This window comes from Ahaetulla prasina, chromosome 10, assembly GCF_028640845.1.
Source record: "Ahaetulla prasina isolate Xishuangbanna chromosome 10, ASM2864084v1, whole genome shotgun sequence".
Lineage (NCBI taxonomy): Eukaryota > Metazoa > Chordata > Lepidosauria > Squamata > Colubridae > Ahaetulla > Ahaetulla prasina.
The window spans coordinates 18,303,869-18,329,925 of record NC_080548.1 but is presented as its reverse complement, the minus strand read 5'-3'; the positions used below and the strand labels follow the sequence as shown (position 1 = coordinate 18,329,925).

The 26,057-nt window shown below is 37.0% G+C and overlaps 1 protein-coding gene across 25 annotated transcripts in view; it reads right to left on the bottom strand.

The window, feature by feature from the left end:
- Positions 1-26,057, bottom strand: part of EPB41 (erythrocyte membrane protein band 4.1) — a 129,095-nt gene that overhangs the window by 46,247 nt on the left and 56,791 nt on the right. For 23 of the 25 annotated variants that reach the window (XR_009156561.1, XM_058195268.1, XM_058195264.1 and 20 more), the window contains exons 2-10: positions 14,035-14,491; positions 12,945-13,178; positions 9,724-9,828; positions 9,025-9,067; positions 6,697-6,772; positions 5,723-5,941; positions 5,296-5,383; positions 3,248-3,400; positions 2,000-2,097 (exon numbers count right to left, since the gene is read on the bottom strand). Coding sequence is in view for 24 of the 25 variants with exons in the window: in XM_058195264.1 (XP_058051247.1) it covers positions 2,000-2,097; positions 3,248-3,400; positions 5,296-5,383; positions 5,723-5,941; positions 6,697-6,772; positions 9,025-9,067; positions 9,724-9,828; positions 12,945-13,178; positions 14,035-14,491 (1,473 nt within the window). In the remaining variant the exon portion in view is untranslated. Of the gene's footprint in view, positions 1-1,999; positions 2,098-3,247; positions 3,401-5,295; positions 5,384-5,722; positions 5,942-6,696; positions 6,773-9,024; positions 9,068-9,723; positions 9,829-12,944; positions 13,179-14,034; positions 14,492-25,602; positions 25,743-26,057 lie in introns of those variants that run through there. The other 2 variants (XM_058195267.1, XM_058195276.1) reach the window with 2 other exon arrangements.

Here is a 26,057-nt window from a genome sequence, read left to right as displayed (position 1 = left end):
TTGACTCCCTGGACACAATGGTGAGGAACGCAACAGAGCTGCAAGTCTCCGGTAAGACTTGCGTCTAACAGTGGGGTGCAATTTGGGGGTGGCAGGTGGAGTGGGGGATGGGATAGGGCAGGCCGCAGAGAAACTTGGAAGCTGCAGAGGCAGAGTCTGGGGGAGAGAAAGAAAGACTTCTGCTGCTTTCCTTGCATGCAGCCAAAAGCAGAAGCAGCAGAAGTCTTTCTTTCTCTCCCCCAGAGACTCTGCCTCTGCAGCTTCCAAACCCCAGCCAGGGCAGCCACTGCTCTATGGTGATGGTCGCCAGAGGCTGGCCGCAGGGGGCGGGCTGGGGCCTCTGCAGGTGACGGCGGCAGCACCAGCATAGCAACACCCACAACGCCTCAGCCTGAGACCCGTGCCCAGCTGCAAGTTGTAGACCTCCGTGACTGCCCCACCCCACTGCACTGCTCCCACCAGAAGCGTGTGCGCTGACTTCTGCTTGCCGCGCATGGAGGCCTCTCTGCCACTACTGGCTGCCCTGCTGAGGAAGACCTGGGGCAGCGATGCTGGTGCTGGTGTTGCGGGCGCTCGGTAGCGAGAGTGGGTTGCGGGGGCGAGAGTGGGTGGGCTGCCGTTGTGGCATAGGAGCAAGCACTCGCGGTCTATGGTTGATGCTGTGGGTAGCAGAAGGGGCAGGTGGGGCAAAAGAGTTCGCAGGGATGTGGCTGTCGTGTCCCACTCCTCCGCTGACGGCTGGGTCCGGGAAATCCGAATCAGGCTTGCCTCTGCAGCTCTGCCCAAAGTCCTAGCAAAGTCCTCAGAGCAGGCAGGAGACCAGTAAGTGACTTCAGCAAGATAAGTTTGACTTTTGCCTGACTCAGAGACTGCCAGAAAGTAGCTCCTTTATATAGGCCATGGGGTGTGGCTCCATGACTCAGCACTCATTAAGGCCTGCCCCTCCCTTCCCTCTGTTGCCTCCGCCTCTCCAATCTTCTGATGCGAGGGTCACTCCAATCAGCTGTTCTTTGGAGTAAACCCTCCTCAGGCTCACCTGCTGTGGATGAGCTGCTCCGTTTGCCTGGGCATGGAGTCAGGGCTGGGGCAGGGAGATGCTCCTTCTTCTGCAGTTTGTGGGGGCATGGAGCCAGGACTTGGGCCGGAAGGCATACATTCCTCAGTGTTGGGGAGCAGGTAAGAAGGCCCCGGCTGCTCTGAGGGCGGGCAAGACACAACAGTGGCTGCCTTGGGAGGGTTGGGGGGGGTGAAGGACCTGTGTGAAGTGGGGGCACGGAGAGAACATTGCTGCCAGCCCTGGATAACTCTCCGAGGTTGGATCGGATCTCCCTCCCTCCCTCCCTCCCTCTTTCTCTCTCTCTCTCTCTCTCTCTCTCACACACACACACACACACACACACTGTTCTTTCTTTGGGATCTCAGTACAGACGCCCCTCCCAGGATTGGAAGCCTGAAGGCTTCAGATGGAGCATTTTAGGAATGTGTGTCTGTGCTGCGATCCCAAGTAAAGAATGACTGGCAGGAAAAGGGGGAGGGGGCCGGCAGCTGGGGAGGTGCTCTGGAGATCTGGGCTGAGTTGCACAGCCCTCGCTGGCTCAACTGATCAGCAGGCAGCAATTAAGTGGCTGAACCTCAATGAGGTGACCAGGGAAGGGAAGGGCTGCCTCCTGTGCTGGACACGCCCACCCCGTCATTAGGGCTTATTTTCAGGGGAAGGGGTATATTTATGCCCATCCCAAAAATCAGGCTTGGCCTTATTTTCAGGACATGTCCTATTTTCAGGGATACACAGTAATGATATTGACCTACTTTCAGAGACAAATGCTGGAAAATCAAAGCCACGTGCTACCATTAGCCATTGGCCAATTAGGACTAAAGAGGTCTGAAGTATGAAACCACATTTGATCTCATCTAGCTCAGATCAGAAGTGGATTTAGTAGATATATACTTATAAGCACCATTTCATAATTAGCCTGCAATAAAAAATACAAATGCAAACCTGAAAAATGTATGGTGTTCAACACAGACTTTCCACAATTTCTTAGCTGCTCGATAACTAGGAAGTTTGAATCCAATAGTACTTTCATACTGTTCATGCTGTGGAAAATAGTAAGAATAAGTTTGATTGGCACAGAAGTTATGCATTGGATTAAATTATTTATTAAACTTAAAAAAAATATTTTCATTGGATTTTTAAAAAGAAATAACCATTGATCAAAGCTAGTAAATTTCATTTAATTTAAGCTATAATTGAAAAACGTACCCAATTATCATCAGCTAAAGAAAGCAAATTACAAAGGAAATGAAAAAAACAATGGGGAAACAGGAGGGAAAGCCCTGGAAAAAATAAAATAGGGAAGAAAAGGACCAGTCACTTTCTTGGCTCAGCTCACCTCACACAATGATTGTGGGGAAAATAAGGGGGGGGGGGACCCGATTAGTAAAATATAGAAAATAAAGTAAAACCCTAAAAATAGTTTTTTAAAAGTTTCAATTATGTGGCTGTATTAAAACTATAATGGCTTGATTGCATAATGTAGCTGTTGTTATAGCAAATTGAATACTTCATTCTTATCATTTAGCAAATCAAATAACTTATGAAAAGTTACCGTATTCCTTTCACTAGGATTAAAATAGGTACAAATCTAATTGAAGTGATTAAAAATACCAATCTTAAAAAACATTTTCCCAAAGGAGAAAAATGGAATATGATTTTACATTAAAATCACAGCATAACTTGGTCAAATTTCAATACAAGAAGACGTTTTTAAATGCTGACAAGCAGTGCAAATTTACTGGTAAAATATGCTATTACCAATAGAAATATGTATATCATAAACATATAAATCTGAACCTAAAATGAATATTTACTCTTTAAAACTGATATAACTAATAGCAATATCCACATTAGAGCAAGAACTCTGAATTCACCCAAGATGTGTTCATTTGATGTAGATTGGTGTATGTCTATCATAAAATGCAACACAGCATATTAGGTACTTCTAATCAACAAAGCCACTTTTCAAACCATCTGCACTGTTCAATCCAGGCCCAAAGACAATTCCTCATAAACCGCCTCAAAGGAAGTAAGTCATAATCCACTAAGTTATGCATGATTGTGGACAGACTTTTGTTTAGCATCCAGATTCAGTTGTTATTTGAAAAACAGTTTATCCTTAATATTTCTCAAAGATAAGAAGACAAATGCATTCAATTAGAACTAAAATAAAACAAATCCATAGCCTACCTCGCCAGGCCGGATCTTGATGAAAAAGCTGCTGCGCTTGTAAGAAATCTTTAACACTTTGGGCCAAGGAAAACGGTTGATTCTCAATTTATCTTTGTAGACAAGAAGACCACTGGAACAGACTCCTAGAGTGATGTCTACACCTTCCAAGTCCTATGAAAAAAGAAAATAGGATATAATACTCATATGTTCCTATTTAAACATTAAAAACATTAATATTTCAACCTTAAAAAAATTAAGGGTCTCAGATTATTGGGGGCAATATGCTGACTGTAAACCATTTAGAGAGGGCTGTAAAGCACTATGAAGCGGTATAAAAGTCTAGGTGCTACTACCAAAAACAATAAAAGATCATACAAACTAAAGTCAGAAAAACGAGAAAGTGGAAGAGTTAAAAAGGAAAGGATAAGGGAAAAAATATTTAAGGAAGTGACTTTCAGTCTTCATTACAAGTACAAATATACTCGGTAATGCTTTACCTCCCTATAAGGTTACATAGCCCTTGTCCATATACTAAATCCATAAATCATTAACATTTCAGTCAGCAAAAACTCTATAAAGATACCCATTTTATAGAAACATATCTTAGTTTAATTTTGGTTGAACAAACAAACTTTTTACTCCTCCCTTTGGCTTCTAGCAATCGTGATCTTTAATTCATTCAAATGAATTATCTAACAATCTACTAAATCCATAGAGGCAGAAATCATTGCTGATATTTTAGCTGCTAGTTTGGGTGCCCAGTCTTCAAATAACTCTTGTCATACTATTTTCTATTATTTTAACTACAAGTTTGCAAAGCCACCTGTTGAGTTTATCTTCTTTCCAGAATAAAAAAAAGTGATTAGAAAGTGAGGTTAGCAAACTTTTAAAAGGCTCCACTGTAGATGTGTGTTGCCTTTCCTTTGTTTCCCAGAGCTCAAATCCACAAGAAATCACTTTCCTGTGGTTTCTTCTCAAGCAGGCTATCTCTCATCCACCCCTTATCCAGAGAGGTGCCATGGTAATCTATTCACCAGTACTTCAATCATAGTCATGATGTCATCTCTTCTTGTTCAGAAATGTGCTACAGCACAATTTCTCATCAGAAGTCTTCTCAACATTAAAAATGCTTGACTCTATCCATGGCTTCTGCACTAGTTATTTTTAATTTCTTCTACATATTGTTCTCTTGACAAAGTTCTGACCTGGGTAATATGCTCTCTTCAAATACAATTTTCCATTAAATGATCCAACAGGATAAATATAATTTCAGACACAATTGTTTATATTCATGCAAGCATATTCTCCCCCCACTCCCCACAAAAAAAAGCTCTCTCTTCACAATTGTCAAGTTGTTTTTCAGTGTTTTCACCAAAGGCAAAGTCCCTCCTGAAAATTCCTAAATTTAATCCAGGATTTCACAGCTTGTACATGAAGCATCATTAAAAACAAAACAGCATTATGGAAAGGGCCAACTCTCTATCTTCTGGCAAAGCTCAGAATGGTTCCACCCAGTGGGAAACCATCCTTTTCTGAATTAGCTCTACATCCATTTTGTTTAGAACACTCAAGAGAACAGATGGGTGCTAGAATTAATATGGTTAGATTATGCGCAGGAATTCAGAGTGTGTAAAAAGACAGATTCTTCCCGTCTCCCATACTCTGGGGCCTGCCTATTAAATAGTGCCATCTGGTGGGTCCCAGGAAGCAAGCTTTCTGTTACAGCATCTGCTCTTTCGAACATCATATCCTCTGGATTCAGAAAACCCCAAACCCTACTAGTATTTTTTTTAAAAACTGAAAACTTGGTCCTTTCCTAAGACATGGAATCTGGTGGTTAGGTGAATCTATCACAGTAAAGTTTATTGTTGTTGCTGCTGTTGTTATTATTATTAGAATTGGGCTGTCTTTTGGTCACTACTACTTTCTTTTTTACTTTCTTATTTTGTTAATTGTGTTTGTTTGATTTTAATCCTATGTTTACCAACCAGAGTTGCAATTGGGTGTGATATATAAGTAAAACATATTAAAAAATGGGAATATTATAAACAAATATATTCTTTTACCTTGGCTTGATGAAGATCAACTCCATACATCGACAGCTTTTTAGCATTCTCAAGAAATTCCATATCAGCCTGAGCTGGACTCATAGATCTATAAACAAATAGGTTCCAAAATAGCATTTTAGCAGCACTTAGAGCGTGTCCTGGGTTTACTGAACCATGAAAATTTAATTAAACTTGTTCACAATTAGTTGAGTTCATCCAACATATTAACTTTTTTAAAAAAGTTAATTTTCAAGAATAATTTACTTTAACTTCTAGAATAATTGTAGAGGCAGTTATAATGATAAATTATAATCTGAGTGAAATCAATAATAAATTATCACTGTATCCATGTTTTAAAGATATTCATATTTGCACACACACACGCACACACACACTATTTTAATTGATTATACAACATTTGATCAATGTCAGGTTTAATACTCACTTGTATGTTTTATGTAATTCTGTGATCTTGTCTTCTAGTTCTTTTGTTTGGTTTGGGGCCAGTTTAAATTCACTGACATAATCTGCACCATGTAGATCTGTATCATAGTCTCCTAACTCAGATTGGATTGTGTAGGAACCCAGCAAAGCTAACGTAGCAAAGGAGCAAGGAAGCCGCCCATTAATAATATCTTTTCTTAGCTGGAGACACAAATAATACCTGCAAAATACAAACATCACACCAAGGAGTTCAAAGATTCAATTTCATCAATGCCCAACAATGACTAGAACTACAAAAGCACGTCTTCACTTGCAACTGTCTAACTAAAAAAATCCACCAGATGGATTGAAAATTATTTCAGTTTTAAAAAAAGCTTCCTAAAACCAAGTATTACTTGGTTTTGGCATAAGCATGATAAAAGATAAAATTGCTCACTCTGGACCTTATGGAACTAGCACAAGATCAGCATTATGTAGCAGAATTTTATTATTTTCTTCTGTGTTATTTGCAGATGATGAATACAAAAATAAAATAATTCTCTCAAGAAAAAAAGCAGGACAAATAAGGCATGTGTAATGAAGCCAAGTTTGTCATTAAACCAACACTATATCTGTCTTCCAAAGACTGATGGGCTCATTAAACTGTTTTACCTATTCCCCTATACTTATGTCCTGATTACATCTTTTCCTGCAGATTGAGGAGTTCCAGTTAAGACTTTTCTTATATATTTTATTTATTTATATTTATATAAATATTTTATATATTCATTATCTAAAATCAAGTATTTTAATTTGTTTGTTATTTTTCATTTTCTATAAGTTTAAGATAGTGTTACTTGACCTTAGAAACTTTAAGATGTGTGGACTTCAATCCCCAGAATACACCAGTCAGCATGCTGGTTAGGGAAGAGCTAAAATCAACAAATCTTTAAAGTTGTCAAAGTTAAGAAATAGTGATTTAAGGATATCACAAACCTTGTTATATCTTCTGTTAATTGTGCTGGGTCTGGAGGATAAAACTTGACATTGAAAGTGAAAATCCATGGACCTCCTAAATTTAAGAGAGGTTTTTTTGGTTAATTTGCAATAGTCAGCAAATTGTTAAAATTATCACTCTTATCATCAATTGACTAAAGGGCTAACAAATACTAAAAGAGATCTGGAAACCACAAGATCTCCACTCCTTTCATCAGTTTTGCTGTAATTCAGTAAGGAGATATAGAAGTAACACATTATAAATATAAGCAAAATTACAAGCAAAATTTCTTCATTGTATTATAGACCAAAAATAAATTACAACAAAACAATAAACCTGGAATATCTCTGCCTTTAAAAAACATATTTTAATCCTATTTCTACCAGCTGTAATATCGCAACTTCCATTCCTAAAAGTTAAAACAAAATCACTTTCAAGGAGTCAACCAAATGTATAACATTGGCTTGTAACCAGACTCCGATCTTTTGTAAGGAAAATAAAGACCAATCCAAACTGGAGGGGTCACCATTCCAACAACTGGTATGACAAATGCTACATTGCTGCTAAAACTAAGTACTTCCCGCCCCCCCTTTTACAACCCTGTAAACCCTTTATTTGGAATGAAGTCAGGGCAACCAAATGGAGCTGAGTATTTACTGGCCAGTTGATTTCCTGATGTCTATGTGATATTTGCAGCAGATATTTTCTCTTTGTGCCCTGACAGAGAAACATCTGTCACTGCCAAGAGTTGATCTCTCAAATTTCCAAATGGGAGGCGAGCATCTTCACCTCTAGGCCACCATGCCGCTCGGGATGCTAAAACTGTTCTGTCTGCTCAGCAAGGGAGGGAAAACTCCTTGGTCAGAAGAAAAAATGGTCACAGCTAATCAAAGCTACAAAGTCAAAGACCACTGGTATATTATGACAAATTGTTCCTACAACGATGCCACCCAAATACACTGTATTCCCTTCAATAACTGTATATGTTATCTGCAAGCCTTGTATTATGATCCTCATGTCGACACCTACATGATGGATTTGCCTTTATCCCCCTACCCCAGTGGCCCCCAGTAATATGCAAGTAAAAAATATTATTAATAAACTTCAGTGTGGTAAAATTGCAGGCTGTAATTGTATTCTTTCCAAGTTAATTAAATATAGCTCTGATGGGCACCAGTACTGGCCTCTCTCTTTTCATATATTAACTGCACAGCTAAGATCCCAGAGAACTGAGGGTAGCAATAATTGTTTCCTTATGTAAAAAGCATGACAAGAATGACTCACCTAATTATAGGTTAATTAGCCTATTGAATATCAACAGCAAATTATATGATAGGTATCTATACACCAGAGTATATATCTGGATAGTAAATGAGGAAATAATTGATCCCAAGCAAGTACGGTGACAAACAGGACTTTCTATTACAGACCACTGCTATAAGTACTAGCTAATAAATCCAAGCTTATAAATTCAAAATTTATAATAAATCCAAACTTGTTGTTTCCTTCAATAAAAATGCAAGGGCATAAAGATGGCACAGCAAAAATGAGTACTGATAGAAATCCAGCTTTGCACATGGAAACCATGGCTTGGTGCACATATAGTTACAGTCCTAACACATCACATTCTAGGCTTGTTCTAAACCATGTTTCTTCTGCTTTCTTTGGACAAGCTGACAGCTGACCCCAGATAGAATGAGAGCAAGTTCTGACTGGGCTCCTGCTTTGTGTGTACAAGTCTACCCCTCCAATTTGTGACACCACCTCTTTATTGTTGCATTCACACAATACATAAGCTAAGCCAACAATAAACAAACCAGGTATATTGTGATGGGTGAACCCAGTGACAAAGCCACAAATGCACTGTGAGCTCATGGTTTATTATAGCTGCAAGTTAATTAAGGTTATAATCTCCTAAGTAAGTAAATACTGACTCGTTATTCTTCACCCTCTATGAGGGAGGGAGGGAGGAAAAGTAGATTAAATTCTATTTTAGGGTTTAGTAAATCTTAAACTACAAGTATGAATTGGACTACTTTATCCTTCAATTATTTTCAAAAAGTTTTATTCCAACTCAATGATGCAATTATATCCCTGCACAATTAACATAACTGACAGTAGAATCGGTTTTAAGAAATAAGCTATTGTACTTGATAAACTACAAGGCAGATTTCACTAATATTCCTTTCCTCACTTTTTGATGACTCTGTGAATGATCTACAGGCATTTCACCCTAATCTTTTTTAACAGCTACTTGTTTGAGGAATCAGACAACAGTTACCTTTTTATTTATACATATCTACCATTTTATTAAAAAATCCACTTACCATGAACTTGTTTTTTTATCTCTTTGGCAGCATCCAACCATGTCTACAAGAAAACAGTAAATATTTATCATTTGAAATGTTGAAAAATAACAATGTGAAAATGTATTATTGTAGCATTAATACAATACAAAGCTAGCACAGTAATAGAATAAAATGACACCTATTATTAAAATGTTAACATAGTCAAGCTGATGAACAGGAAGTATTTTAAAAATCTTTTTTCTAATAATAAAGTGAAAAATAAAGAAACAACAAAATTAAAAATATATAGACACAAAGACTATCAATACTAATTGCTACAGAATTATAATTTTACAAGCCTGGACATTTTTGGACAGTTTTCAAGTTGAAAGCAAAACACAACTGCCAATTCCCCCTCCCCATTATATAAGCTCTCTGTCTATATATGTAGATATAGTATGTGTATGTACATTGCCCTGTTCAGAAATATCAGAAGTCACTGGAGGCAGGTGCTGTCCATGGTACTGAACTATCCAGAAGACCTTCTATGCATTATGCAGTTTAGTACTTTTCTGTGTTAGAGCCAGTGTCTACAAAATTTACCAGTGTCAGGTTGCATGCATTTTATTATCTGTTCTCCAGATAAAGTTCCGTTCTTCCCTATCACTCCACCAAATTTAAGCAAATTAATTTTCTCCAATGACCTACTAAGAACATTTTTGTGTAAAGTTTTCTTACCTTAGACGTTGGGGTATCCCATATGGCCAGTCCAAAATAGTCCTCTTCCAAAAGGTTGAGGTGATCACATACTTTCTTAAGAAGATCTTGTCCTTTGGCATGTTTCTGTAGAAAAATACAAATGATTAGAGAATTACAGATAATTATAGTAAAGATGTATTTTTAGCTTTGGACCTAAATGGGGGAAAACAAAAACAGATGAAAAATGGCCAGAAAGAAAGCTGCAGAGATGTGAAGACTAAATGTCTAAACCTGGACATAGAAAGAGGGAGGGAGGGACAAATAAAAAACCACACAAACAAACAAATCTTAAATAAATCTGACTAGGCATAAAAGTATATCCCTTCACAAAAAAGAGAATCATGTATTTCATAATTTACAATCTATACTCTCTTCCCTTGAATAGTTCTTTAAAGTATTGGAAGGCTGCAGTCATGTTTCCTCTTAGACTTCTCTTCTTTAAACATATCCAGTTATTTTAATAGTTCTTCTTATAATATAGTGTCTTAGCCTGTCATTATCTTTGCTGCTTTTCTGTATTCTAATTCCTCTGCATTCTTCTTGTATTGCAGTGTCAAAAAAGGAAGTAGCATTTTAAATGCTGTCTTACCACATCAAAGTCATGGGAATGATAATTCCACTCCACACTACACTGGTGCGGTCTGACCAGTGTAATATAGAGTGGGACAATCAATTCTATGATCTTGACATTATAATTATGTTGATACTACGCAAGACTGCAGTGGCTCTTTTGGCAGCTGCAGCACACATTGATTCATGCTTATTTTACTATTGTTTGGCCAAATACTACCCATTTTGTACTTGTGCACCTGGTTTTCTTTACCTAAGGTTCAGAATCTTTTTTTATCACTGAGCAGCATTTTGTTGGATAGGGTCCAATGTTCAAGTGTATTAGTTCCTTCTGAACCTTGATCCTATCTTCTGAAATGTTAGCAATTCTCCTAACTTTGCATACCTTTCTTCACATGTTAGGTACAGATATTCTACCAACTGTGAATCTTGTAGTGACTTACCCTGTGGTAAAATGGGCAGTCAATATATATATGGTCAACTTTATTAAATGCCTTACCATATATATATGGTCAACTTTATTAAAAGCACACTCCATCTATAGGTAGTCTTCACTGAATAACCACTCATTCAATGACCATTCAAAATTATGATGGCACTGAACAAGGGCCACTTATAGCTGATCCTCGTAGTTGCAACCAGGCTGCCACACTGTCCCAATAATCATGGGTTGAGTTGGGCAGTTGGCAACTTACTCACAATTGTTCACAGTATCCCACAATCATGGAATCACCAGTGATTATCTTCACTACTACCTTCTAAGAAGCAGTCATTGGAGAAGCCATCAGGAGGCTGCAAATGGCAAGCATATGACCCCAAGATGCTGCAACTTTGCAGGATTCACCTTACAATGGCAACTGGGACTGCCACAACTGCCACTATAAATTGGCATGGCAAGTGAGGATATAATAATCCAGCCAAACAAAAATGATTTGTCTGGCACAGCCTATTTTTTAACAAATCCATGAAAGTTCTAGTAATCACCATCCACTAAATAATTAGTTCAATGAATAGAACAACAGATAATTGAATTACGGTTGGTTTAATTCATCTGTATTTCTCCGCAATTTCATAAATATGATTTTGGCTGATGGCCAAACTATAACTTTCCTCTAGAGCCTAAAGATTATAAATCAATAGAGGAGCGTTGCTTAAGGCACTGATGGGTGAGAGGTTTTTTTCTTCAAGCATCAACAAGCCTTTCCCTCCAAGCCCACAAACAGATGTCAGGCTGAAATGATATAAAAAGCTGCTTTATATCATCAGCCTGTTGTCCTCCCTGCTAGCAGCAGTTCTCCAGGGACTTCAACCTAGGATCTTTAATCAAAGATGATACAGAAGGAATGTAGAATCCAAGGCAGTGAAATCACGACTTTACCATGAGCCTCCCATATGGAAAAAAAAAAAAATCTCTAAAATTTGCCTTTTTGTTCAACTTCCATTCTCTATATGTAGAATTAAAGACTACACTTTAGAGGTACACACACATAAAGTAACCACTGGATAAAATAATATTAATAGCAATATTTTAATACCATTATATAATAATGTAACATTCATACACTGACTGAAACATTTTAAGTCAATTAAAACACCTATTTTGCTCAATCAGATACAGAAATACAACCTGGCCATAAACATACATTTAGGTTTAATTAGTGACTTGAAATATCAGTAAACTTTTAAAAAGAATAGCGGTACTTAATTCCCAATCTACTATGCAACAGTCAAGCAAAAGGGACAAGGTAGTGTATCACATGCAACTTCTATTATCTGTAACTTTAAAGGTGCAACTATGTTTTTATTTATTTTATTTATTTATTTGTCAAGCATGTATAAGATAACAGATATAAGTATAAACATGATTATGAATACATGAAATAGATACGAATAAATGGGGACATTGGGATAGGGAAGGTAGGCACTTTGGTGCGTTTATGCACGCCCTTTACAGACCTCTTAGGAATGGTAGACAGTCTAAGGTTAAAGTTGTGGGGGTTTGGGACAGAAACCACAGAGTCAGGTAATGTATTCCAGTCATTGACCACTCTATTGTTGAAGTCGTATTTTCTGCAATTGAGTTTGGAGCGGTTTACCTTGAGTTTGTATCTATTATTTGCTCGTGTATTGTTGTGATTGAAGCTGAAGTAGTCATTGACCAGTAGGACATTGTAGCAGATAATTTTATGTATTACTTTTTTATTTATTTAATTTTATGTATTAGCAAGGCTCAAAGATGCCTGTAGTATATTCCAGTCAGTTCCTTTCATACCAATATCAAACCTCTTCACTTTACACCCAATGTCATTCATTCCTGACAACATATCAAACATTAGAACTCACTGATTGCTTAAAAAAAAAAGTTAATAAGATTCCTGGGGCCAATTATAAAGTAGTGGTTCCTCCAAATAGTTATTTTATGAGTGCAATTTTTAAAAAATGAATTTTGTAATTTAAAAATAGGGTGGATTTGTTTAGGCTACTATAGAGAAAGGGCTACTATAGAGAAAAATATTTTTCAAAAGAAAATACAATGGATCAGGACAATCACATTATTCCCCCCCCCCATATTACTTTTAATACAGGTTTACCATTAAGAAAAACAATCAGTAACATATAAATATACTTACATCCACAGAACACTCAAAAATTGCATCATCCAGTAAGGTAATCTTGCAATGCATGCTATTTCGGGGTCTTCTTACAGTTTTGGGAGCACTTTTTAATTCTTTTTCCACCTTTCCCTTGTTTTCTTTTTTTTCACCTGTATTGGAACACTCCACCTGCTCTTTTTCTTCCTTAATTTCAAGATCTATGTTCTCTGGATCTTGGTCCTGATCTTCTCTCCTATCCTCTTGAGCAGGCTGAAATCATTAAAATATTCTAACATAAATAAAACATTTCCCTGTAATATGTGTTTATATTTTATTTTATAAATCTTTATTACTTTAAATACTTGACAAGAAAAACTTTTAAAACCAGGACACTCCAGCTGAAATTCACAACCTGCATTGGGGGAGGAGGGAGACTTTTTATATAAAAGGATACATGCATATGCTGGGAATTGCGACTTAAATGCCATTAGTTTCCAATATAATTTAAAATGTAACAAAATACATTGTCTATAAATTATACCTTAAAGATATGAAACATTTCCCAACTTGAACCTAGTTAAATAAACTTCTTCAAAATTAAGTTGTAAAACTTGGACTAATTATTTTACATGCTGCCTACTGCCAAATGGCTCTAAGAGGTACCCACATATCAGTAAAAACCATAAAGCAGCAGCATAAAAAGTATCTTAAATTCCTATGCAAATGAGGGGCATGCCTCAACTTCAAAAGCAGTTTGTTTTCAATTATGGCTGGATCATTGGAAAAGCAGACATTTTGTGAATATTAGACATACCCATGTTAAAGCCAGAATTTAAAACAGGATGGGGACAACTGCAAGTATCTTTGACACAAGCTTTGTGAGGTTTTGTGCACCCTGAATTGGAACTGGAAAACAGTATAGCTTTTTCAATATTGGTATAATAGAGCATTTATATTTTCTTGGGAATAAAATCCATGAAAGTCCCAATAAAAATATATTGTTTTAGTTACATTAAACTAAATTACTAAATAAAGTATATTAAATTAAAGTTAAATGCACAATATTAGGAAGAATCTCCCTAGAAATCTAAGCAGCTAGAAAATATTATATTTGCATGATATTTACCTGAGTTTCTGCACTGCTGAGTGAGTGAAGATCTAAAGACGGATCAGTCCTAAGTTCAGGTTCAGGAGCTGCTATTGGGGCTTTCAGCAAAATCTCTTCATTGAGATCAGCTTCTATATCAGTCTCTTTCTGGTGTTCTTCACCAAGTTCTTTTGTTCCTGCCCCGTTGCCTTCTTCCTCCGATACCTGAGATTTGGGCCTCTTGAGCAGTGATGAAAATAAGCGCGACAGGCCACGAGTTTCAGAACTGCATTCTTTGTTCTTACTCTGGTCCTCTCGGGTGGGTGTGTCACCATTGGATGCTTTCAGCTTCTTCTTGGATGGATTATCCCCCTCGGGTGCTTTCTCCACAATAGATTCCTGGGGATCAGTTTCAGCAACTACTGCCTCCTCCTTTGGGGGCTGCTGTTTAGGAGTCTCAGACTCTGCCACTAAACTCTTTTCAGTTGTCATGTTTCTAGTGGCAGAAAAATAAAAGAAACTTAACTAAAGACATGAAGTATTAATACAAAACCACATTTTATGTTACATAAATAGCTACCTCATTTTTCTTAATCCAGAAAAAAAATACTAACGTTTATAATTTATAAAATTTCTTTTCCAATGCATCATTTCAGTAAGATAATGTGTGCTGTATATTTTTAATGTACTGGATGTGAATTCTTTGTGATTACAAAATTCAGTTTATCAAGTACAAAAAAGAAAATCCAATGCAAAATTCTAAAACTTAAAACTTAAGCAAGATTGCCAAAATTAACCTTGAGAACTTTGTTGTGTACTACATGGATTACTCTCAAGGCTTTCTAAATGCTTCTTACTTACAAAACAAAACAGCAGTCTACTTGAAGATGGTTCACCTGCCACTAATACCTAGGGGAATGAGTATACTAAAAGTACAATGAAAAGTCGTAATAGGCTAATCAAAGGCATGTAAATTGGGTGTTCTATATTACAAGACCCACTATTTTTTGCTACAGACAGAACTCCTCAAAAGACAACTTAATGCACATGGATTCCCTATTTATATAATATCTGAAACCTACTGAACTATGTTACCAATAATAAAATCAAACTTTGGGCAGTAATATTACACAATAAAAGCCATTTACGCATCTTTCTGACCATCTTATTTCGCCATCACTTTCTCTTCCTACTAACTTTGATATGGGGGAAAATCCAAGATAATTATGATTCTGGAAAAAATGCATATCAATATATCTAAAGAAGAAGAAATGCAGCTTTCCTTCATCTTCTTTCCTATTGGATTCAAGTATATTAGGTAGATGAGGAGAAATTATAATAATTGATATTATTTTAAAAGATAATGTTCAAGCTTCAAGTCCAGATCAAAATGTGATATGAAAACACAACACAATCCAGAAAGTGAAAGGAGAGTAGCCATTCACAAATAAAGAAATGCAAAACAATTTTATCAAACTTGGAGATAATCAAAACAGGTAATCAGTGACTTAAGAATTAATTTACAGTATTTGCCCAGGGAGAAAGTAGGGATGACTATTTCTATTGATTAGATGGATAGCAGGTAAGCAACAATACTCTGTTCTGTGAAATCATCCCTTAAAACAAGGTGTGTAAACCTGGCTGCCTCTTTGCTTTATTATCTTATTCTGGAGATTAGAATGAGACATCAGGTGTTCATTCACTTCCATATCTTAGTCTGAAGACTCCTAAAAATCTCCTAAAAAGATTAAGCATTATATTGTCCTTTGCAGCTACTGAGGTGGAATTACATGGACACCTTTACTATGTAACATAAGAGGTCTTGACCTGCCTAGAAAACATTTTTTTGATCAAAGCTATTAAGTCAGAAGACAGAAATTGGTTCCATAAATCAGATAAGCAAATATCTGAACATATTCTATCCACTACAGTATTTGAAGTCCAACATTCTATCTACTACTCTATATCTCGTCTTGTTCTACAGAACTTCAAACAATAAAAGCTAAATAAAATATACAAGGCTGAACAAAACCACCCCTTTTTTCCCTTTACAAAATAATTTATGCCTTTAAGCAATGTAATTTTATCCCATCGTACTGAATGCTACTGAAATCTAATGAGCTTTACAATGCTACCTATATGGAACTATACATATTTCAGGGGAGAGAAGAAAACAGATTATCTTTCAAGTTTCTAAAGAAAGAATTTTCTGTTGGAAAGCAGCTAGTTTATCAAGTAATAGTAACAGAGTTGTAAGGGACCTTGAAGATCATCTAGTCCAACCCTCTGCTCACCTAGGAGACCTGTACTAGGGAATTGAACTGCCGAACTGCCAACCTTTCTGATCAACAAGCTCAGTGTCTTAGCCACTGAACCAAGTGATACCATGCTTAGCATAACTATAAAAAAGATAAGGGTTATATTACTGTAAATTCTATATAAAATATTTAAATCTTTAAGAGTTTCACAAATGTAGTCCAAATTTCAGTCTGATTTTTCATCAGATAGGGCACTAAATAGCTCCATGTGCTTCTAATTAAATTATTGCTACCTAAGTGGGGGTAAAAATGCACATTTTCAAAATTTATATTTTAGCCTTAAAATTAGAAGACATGTTTCTTTTGATTATTGTAAAAGCATCTGGAGGATATACTATTCAATAATTGCAAGTTTCAATGCTGATTTCCTAAAACTATTAAAGAATAATTTTCAAAAATATTTCAGATAAAAATGTTCGCAATTTGATTCTTCAGACCAGTGAAATTCTAACCTCATCCAATTGCATTAGTTGCCAATGTTAATTTTCCTATGTTATAATTAAATAATCCATCAGAGCATTCCATAAAAAGTGGTTTGAAAGTAATATAGAACTGTAATACTATAGAATGAATGCTGTTTATACTCTAGAAATTATACAGCAATGTAGAAGCTAAAAACCATTTCAGGAATACTATCCCACCAAGCACAACCATAGCTGTAATGCTGACTCCTTCCCATTCATCTTGTGCTTAATACAGATGTTTATATTCTGTAAAAAGAATGAGGAGAAACTGAGTTATACTTTGGGCTATATGCCAAAACAACTTGGGAAAATACCAGCCAAAAGAAAATGTTTTTATAAATTCCTCTACCAGTCAAGCTTTGAAGTGGAGAACCAGATATAAGCTTACGTGCAGCCAGAGCAATAATTGTTTCTTCAAAAAAAATAAACAACATAATCCCAGGAAGGGGGATATTTCCCATTTTAAATATGGACACAGGACAACAATGTTTGTTTGCAGAATTGTTTATAGTGGTGTGGTGTATTAATGAGATATATATCTTTCAAACAACAAAGGATGCAGATAGGCATGTGCGACTATTTTACTACAGGTACTCCTCGACTTACAACAGTTCATTTAGTGACTGTTTAAAGTTACAATGGCACTGAAAAATGGTTAAGACCATGCTTCACACTTATAACTATTGCATCATTCTCATGGTCATGTGATTTACATATGGATGCTTGACAACTGGTTCATATTTATGACGATTGCGGTGTGCTGGGGTCATGTGATCACCTTTTGCAAACTTTTGACAAGCAAAGTCAATGGGGAAACCTAGTGATTCACTTAACAAATGTGGCAAGAAAAGTTGTAAACAAGATAAAACACAGTTAACAAATTTCCCACTTAGCAACATAAATTTTAGGTTCAATTATGGTCTTAAGTCAAGGATTAGCTGTATATCCTGTCCTTATTGTACTCTTTTCTGAACTTTAAACTGCCTAAACCAGATCAAAGGGCTCTCTCTTCTTTTCTATTTTGAAATTAAAATAAAAGAGTTACTTTTCCCATTTTAAAATGGTATAGTTTTTATTTATTTTATTCCATTGAGGACCTATATACTGCACAAATCAAGAAGAGGGCCGTGAAAATATTTACAGATCCCTGACATCCTGGAAATAAACTGTTTCAACTCCTACCCTCAAAACGACGCTATAGAGCACTGCACACCAGAACAACTAGATACAAGAACAGTTTTTTCCCGAAGGCCATCACTCTGCTAAAAAATAATTCCCTCAACACTGTCAAACTATTTACTAAATAGAATTTTTAGATGTTTTTATGGGTTTTTAATTTTAATTAGTTTTTTAAGATTTTAAATGTATTTTAAATTTGGGCCAAATTTGAATAAGTTTTTTAGCTACTGTTTTATCTGTATTGTGTGTATTTGATTGTTGTTTTCATTTGGCTGTTCACCGCCCTGAGTCCTTCGGGAGAAGGGCGGTATACAAATTAAAATATTATTATTATTATTATTATTATTATTATTATTATTATTATTAAATCTGCACTACTATTAATCTTCTCATCATTCCCATCACCAATCTCTTTCCACTTATGACTATATGACTGTAACTTTGTTGCTGGTAATCCTTATGATTTATTTGATATTGATTGTTCCTGATTGCTTATTTGTACCCTATGATTATCATTAAGTGTTGTATCATTAAGTGTTAAATTGTACCCTATGACCATCATTTGTGTTCCAAATGTTGTACCTTGATGCAAATGTTGTACCTCTCAGTGTATATAAAAGGTATCTTTTATGTACACTGAGAGCATATGCACCAAGACAAATTCCTTGTGTGTCCAATCACACTGGGCCAATAAAAAAAAAATTCTATTTAAATTAAATAATTATGGAATGAATAATGCTAAAGAGGCGAATCTGAAGAAATATTTTTGCTGTTTGTGGTGTGCAGCTTGGTTATGTTCCTCAGGTTCACTCACTCTAAAATCATTGAAGACCCCTATTAATGATATTAATTAATCTAATAATATCTCAGTCTGGAATAAATTCTCTCAGATACTATATTCTTGCCATGTTGATAGCCAAGATGCTAGGTTTTGATAGTGTAAACTTTGGTTTGATGGAGGTTGTTCACAGTAGTGTATTTCTCTTTGTTCTTACTGGATTCTCCATTTTGGGATTCTTTTAATGCAAACCGGGTTAATGAAGAATGTCTTAATAAAATAATGGCTCTCACCAGTTACTCTATTACACTTCCTTCATTATATATTACAAATACTCATTTATGAAATATTGAACATCTCTGATAATATAATATTGCATATTTAATATCATAAAATATAATTAAGTGCCTTTTATTTCTGTACCAATCTTTCAAAAAAATAAAAAAGATTCTGTGGTTCTTAAAGAACAAAAAATTGCATATAAAAAGTAATCCAATCAGAATTGGACCATTTTATACTAAATAGCATATACTACACTTTTCATTAGAAAACTGCAGATTTGGAAAACTGGCCTGAGTATTAAATATAACATGTAAATATGTAGCAAAGACAACAGGAAGTAAAAATATACCTAACCTTTGAAATGTTAGACCACACCCTTTTCTGATAAAGCAACACAATTATGTTTATCTTTGAAGCTGATAATTCACAAAGAAAATGTACAACAGTAATACAAAGATTTTTCTTCTGATTGTGTCCAATTCTTGGAGACTGCCTGGACAAGTTCCTGTGATTTTCTTGGCAAGGCTTTTCAGAATCAGTTTGCCTCCATCCTAGTCCTGAGAAAATGACCAGCCCGAAGTTATTGGCTTTGTGCCTAAGGTGGAACTAGAACTCACATCTCTTGGTTTCTAGCCTGATGCCTTAAACATGACATTAAACTAACTCTATATTTAATCAACATATTATAGAACACAAAATAATTTCTATTATTCATCTATCAGGCTCTATTAAACATCTATTTATGGCTATTTAGAGTCTAATATAACAGTTACAGAGGCTATGTGATCACTATTTGGGAAATTCCCAGCTGACTTCCTATAAGCAGTCAATGGCAGGAACAGGATTCATTTAACAATCTTATGATTCACCTAACAATTGCAGTGATTCATTTAACAATGTGACAAATGGGTTACAAAATCAGGCACAATTCACTTAACAACTGCGCCTTGCTTAGCAACAGAAATTCTGGTCCCCACTGTATTTCCTAGAATATAGTTTTGAAACCTTAACACTATATAATGACTAGACAGTTAACCTAGAAGCATGAAATTTAGACAAATGATCAACACACACATAAGATTAGTTGCTAACAGCAAGACTATTTGTTTTATATTACACAAAAAGGTCTATAATTTGGCAGAGAGATATATGAATCTATGAAGTCTATGAAACAGAGATCTTAACCCCTGAACTGTATAAGCTTTTAAGACAACTGAAAAGACTACAAGTAGTCCTCAACTTACAAAAAGTGGGACTAGAAAATTTGTTGTCAAGCAGTGCAGTTGCTAAGCAAGCATCATATAACTACAGCTGATATAAATGGAGATCATGTGAATCCAGGACACTGCAACTATCACAAATACAAGTTGGTTGTCAAGCATCCAGTCACAATCACCTGATTGCAAGGATGCTGCAACAGTTGTAAGTCACTTATTCAGCACTATTGTAACTTTGAACAGTTGCTAAATGAATGATTGTAAGTCAAGTACTATCTGTTAAGTAGTTTAGCACTGATAAAATTATTATATCAACGGTCATTCAATTATCCTCATTTCATAACAAAGCATTATTGTTAATTAAATCATTTATCCAAGAACTACTTTCTATCATTCAGATTTTTAAAATTCTCTACCATTTCTTATGGTGATAGTTCATGGTTTAAACAAGGGACCAGTATCCCCTAACCTTTCTAATATAAATATATCATTTATATCAATTTTAATAACATTTGCATAATCAAGGAGATATTTGGGTTATGCTTAAAGTTTACTTCTGACATCATAGAAAAGAATTGAAACATTTATGGATGATGCTGTAAGCCAGACAGAGTTCCTTGCAGTAAATAACAAATGTAATAAATAAGCAAACTTCACAGCTCAGAACTCTTTTCTTCAGTAAGATCTTAAGAACACAGATAATGATGATATGCATATAATCATGCCTGATTCTTGGCAATTCTATGCACCAGGTCTCTTCACATAATTTTATTTTGAGAAAATACTTAAAAAATCTCAGTACTGGCACCCCAAAATGACAAACATATATACAAGGGGAGTTTTTAAGGGGAGAACTGAATTATATTCTGCCTTTCATTTTGCCAGAGGGCCATATGATTATGAATAATTAAAGTGTAATTTAACAATAACTTTGTATGAAAGTAATTCAGAATATATGTAGTTTTAAGAGCTTTACAATCAAAACCTCTCTGTGCTTATTTATAGAACTAGAATGGTTATCTCCTTTTCTTTCTTTTTATGTCATAGTCAACTCTATTTCTGAGTTCCCTTAGCATTCTGCCTAATGAATAGCCAGTTAACCCTTTATTTCCATTTCACCAGAATAAAAAAGTATTATTTCCTCATAGTTTTCTACCTCGTTAGTACTAGAGAACTGTTTGCTTAGAAAGATGGTTTAGCATTACTGCTTCTTCTAGGTAAGTAGCCCATCTGCTCTCCAAAGACTTGATAGGGAATGCATACAGAAAGAATGGATGTGCTAGGAATAATGCATGAGGTAGTGGCAGCATCATGTCAAACATGTAAGTTAACTCTTAGACAAGTTGCACTGAGTTACTGAAGTACATGAGTAAAGTGTATGTCTGAAACATTCCAAAGCCTCTGACCACAATCTGAGATAGGACTCATCAAGACTACTGGGACTGAAAATCAGTGTGACTTAAATTCAATACTACTTTCTTCAAATTGCTAAGGTGATGTATCAACAAGTTAAACTAAATCCACAACTACAATCTAGTAATTAAAAACATGGGGACATGAAAAACCAAAACAAGATATATGAAAATATATACAGGTAGTCCTTGACCTACAACCATTTTTTTAATGACCATTCAGTTACAATAGCACTGAAAAAAGCGACTTATGAGCATTTTTCACACTTATGACCAGTGCTGCATTTTCATGGTCACATGATCAAAATTCAGCCGCTTGGCAAGTGGCATGTATTTATGATGGTTGCAGTATCCCAAGTTCATGTGGTCATGTGACTTCTACAACCTTCTGACAAGCAAAATAAATGGGGAAGTCAGATTCACTTAACAAACTGTGTTACTAATTTAACTTGGTTAAGAAAGACTGTAAAATGGAGAAATATTCACTTAAAAATTTTCTTGCTTAGTAACAGAAATTTTGGCTCAATTGTGAACATAACTCGAGGACTACCTACATTAAAGATGTAACTTGACACCCATTCTAAAAGTAGTTTGTAGTATGTTCCTAAAGGCAGCAAATACTTTAAAGATTACAACAAACACATTCAATCAAATCTGGTAAATAATTGACAACCAGTACAAAAGTTTAAGTATTGGAGCGACTTGATCACTGCATTGTGCTCCAGTTAGAAAACCAGTTTGTATCAACTGAAGTTTTCAGATGCTCTCCGATTACTGTAACACACTGAAATAGTCAAAATATGCTACTAGAACATGAATAAATGCATAGTAAATTCATCATCTATTAACTTTAAATGCTATCAAATCTATCATTTGTCTCTTTGGCAAAGTATTTTAAGTAGGTCTCATTGTCCTGGAAGATATGAGATTTTTTTTCATATTGCCTCTGAATTTGGAGTGCCCTAATACCTTAATAAGAAAAAAAGTATTTTTACACAGTCCCTCAATTATGCAATTTCTTACTGGTTTCTTTAAAAGAGTATTAAAATACAAGATAACAAATAAGTTATCTTGAAGGATAAGTTAATATCAAGCACCATATCTTTATTTGTCCCTCATCTGTTTAAATTTATTCCAGTTCTCCTAATTTGGTATTTATGACATCCAAAGTCTCACAATGTTATTTATAGGCCCAATCAATATTGAATACTCTACTAGTGTAAGTTGTAGCGTTGAAAGTCTATAGTTGGAATTCTTATTAATCCAGGATTACATTAAACAAAACTCTGACAGCTGCCACAACTGATAACACTGCCAGTGAACTTAAGACAAACTGGGTAATTTTTTAACCCACTGACTGTTGGGGAGGGGAATCTTTCCTGAAATCAGAACTGAAATACTTCACCAAATTAAGGTTAAATTATTTAAAAATAACCTTTAAATCCAACGTAGTTAAAATGTGTTCATGGCATATAACGAAGTGAAAGCCACAAATCATATTATGCATTTAACATTTGTCTGGAATGTCTATGGAGATTCTCAAGTCATTCCGATCATGGTTGTCCCAAAGGTGCTTTTCAAAAGGCAAATGAATTGTTTTTTCCATGAAGACATTTTGCTTCTCATCCAAGAAGCTTCGTCAATTCTTTGGTCTGGAATATTTATTATATAACGCCAGTTAAATAACTACAGTAAATGCAATAAGATTGTTAACAGATTATAAACAACACAAAGCAACTGTACTATTATAAGTATTCACTATTATATTAACTTAACCAATCATGGGCCAAAAATTATTTGCAATAAATGGATATAAAAGCTTAAATCTTAATGATTTCACAGAACATTTCATGTACTTTGGAAGTGGTTTGTCAGAGACTTTATCTGGGATATTTATACTTCCCAGGTTATAGCATTAATCCATTTAAGTACTAAACTCTGCCTAACTTTCTGAGAGCAGCTAAGTTCAACTACATGTGGCTAATGCATGTAGTGCTTTATCAAACTGAATTTAAGGCAACCATAGCTAAGTGAAAACTCACTAGAAGTTTTGTTTTTTTTAAATGATCTGGGCACTTTAATTTTTAACTGATTAGTTTCTATTACAATAACCACAATATGGTTTTGCAATGAAAACAATACTTGTAAATGCAAGAAAGGCATAATATAACTTGATTGCAATTCCATAATATCACCTATTAAAGTTTGTACATCACAATCTTGCTTAAATAATCACCCACCCTATTTACTATAAGTGAAAAAGAATACACATAACTCATTAATATTTATCTCATTAAAAAACTTAAAAGTTTTTTTCAAAATCTTCCATCTGGTATATGATCCTCAGACCTTTGAAAAACTTAAACGTAGACAGAAGAAATCAGGCTAAATTACAATAAGACATATCTATAAAATACCCCCTTTAACATATAGAACTGAAATAGAGACCAACGAAATGCCTATGGAGATTCTCAGTCATCTAGGTCATGGTTGTCCCAAAGGTGCTTTTTCAAGAGACAAATTGACTTTCTGGATTTTCTTTGAAGATGTTTCGCTTCTCAGTCAAGAATCCATGGTGGGGAATGGAAGGATTCAGTCATTATCCAGTTGGAGCTGAAGAAGCTTCTTGGATGAGAAGCGAACCACCTTCAAAGAAAAGCCAGAAAGTCCAGCTGCCTCTTGAAAAAGCCCCTTTGGGACAGACCAGCAAAACGTTTTCCTGTTGTATTTAGGACTCAGATGTATGGCAATCAAAGCAATGTCGTTTCAGTTAACATTAAACAGAACTAGGATATGTAATCATAGGGTATCAGTAGGCCTTTATTGTTTTGATTTTGAAATCCACGACCTTGCTGTCCACAGAAATAACCAGAGCAGCTCCAAGGAACCAACGGTGTTCAGTTCATCTCAGTACATGCGTGAGATTTCCTGTACCTGATCAGCTTTGTCTCTGTCCCTCTCTCTCTCTCTCCCCCCCTCCCCAAAACGCTTACACAACTGCAGACGGCCCCTCCCCCCCCCACTTTCAAACTCGAAACTGTCACCGCTGTATCTTTGGTGCCATTGCAAAAAAAGAGAGAGAGAGAGAAAGAAATTAAAAGAAAACCCACGAAGACGAAGATCTAAGAGACAGTATAAACAGAGGGAGGGCGTTTGAATCCAGACCACAAACCGACTGACCAGGGAATGTAGCGAAGGGAAGGGGAAAGCGCAGGAGGCTATCGCGGAAGCTAAGCCCGCCAGCTCGCCTTTTAATCTTTCAACCTCGTCTCTTCTTCTTCTTCTTCTTCTCTTCGCCCCCCTCCCCAACACCACCGACATCCGCGCGCTCACCTCACTTGAGTCACACCGTCTTCCATCCCATAATCCCCTCCCTTCCTCCGGCCCGAGAGGCTGCCAGGCGGGCGCGCAGACACCGCTCAACACGCTTCTCTCCCCCCCCCCACAAGAGACAGTCCCCCCTCTCCGGCTGACGAAAAGCGCCCCCTTTCCTCCTTCCTACACCTTCACTGCAGCACCTCTCCGTACCGTCTCCCACCATTACCATCACCACCACCCCGCGGCGCAACGAAGCCGGACGCTCCTTCGGCACCTCAGAGCGAGGGACCCGGCTGTCGCTGCCCTGGCGGCCGGGCAAAAGGCCAATGGGCCAACCTGAGCGCCTCCCGGGGCCGTCCAGGCAGCGGCCCCGCCCTGCCAAGAGAGAGAGAGAGAGGGAGAGAGGAAGACCACCAGGTCCCTTCTGGCGCCGACGCCAACCGACGCGCCTTCGCCAGTCCCTTGGCCGTCCAAGTCAGTCAACCCGACCGCCAGCCGAATGGATGCGGACGGCCAGAGAGCCGTCTCTCTCTCTCTCTCTCTCTCTCTCCTTTGGCAAGCACGACGCACCTCGCTGAGGTAAAGCGGAGAAGAAAAGGGACGAGGGACGGAAGTCGCTTGCGTCGCCGCCTCACTTGCCTGCCGCCTCCCCAGGTGGGGATGCTTGGACACCGATAGCCTTTCGCGAGGGTGCCGGCAGCGGTCGAAGGCGCCCACCCCCCCTTTTTTTTCCCCCCTCAGACGGTCTCGCTGCTCGGCTGGCTCTCGTTCAGTCGCGCTCTCCCTCTCTCTCTCTTCACCCACCTCTCCTCTCCCCCCCCCAACCCGCCCCATAACATAGTAGTAAGTTTTTATTGGCGGAGAGGAGAAGGCGGAGTTCCTCAGGGGCTCGGCCATTGGCTCTCGGCCGCGGAGAGGGCGGGAACCAAAGCGGAGCGAGAAGTGGTGTGGGGGGGGCCAGAGAGAAGACTGTGTGGTGGTGAGGAAGAGGGAGCGCGGGACGCGCGGAGGGCTTCGTGGGAGACGCAACGGCAGCGGGAAGGAGGGGGGAAAAAAGCGCAAGCGCGCAGGAGGAGAAAGGCGGCAGTGGCGGG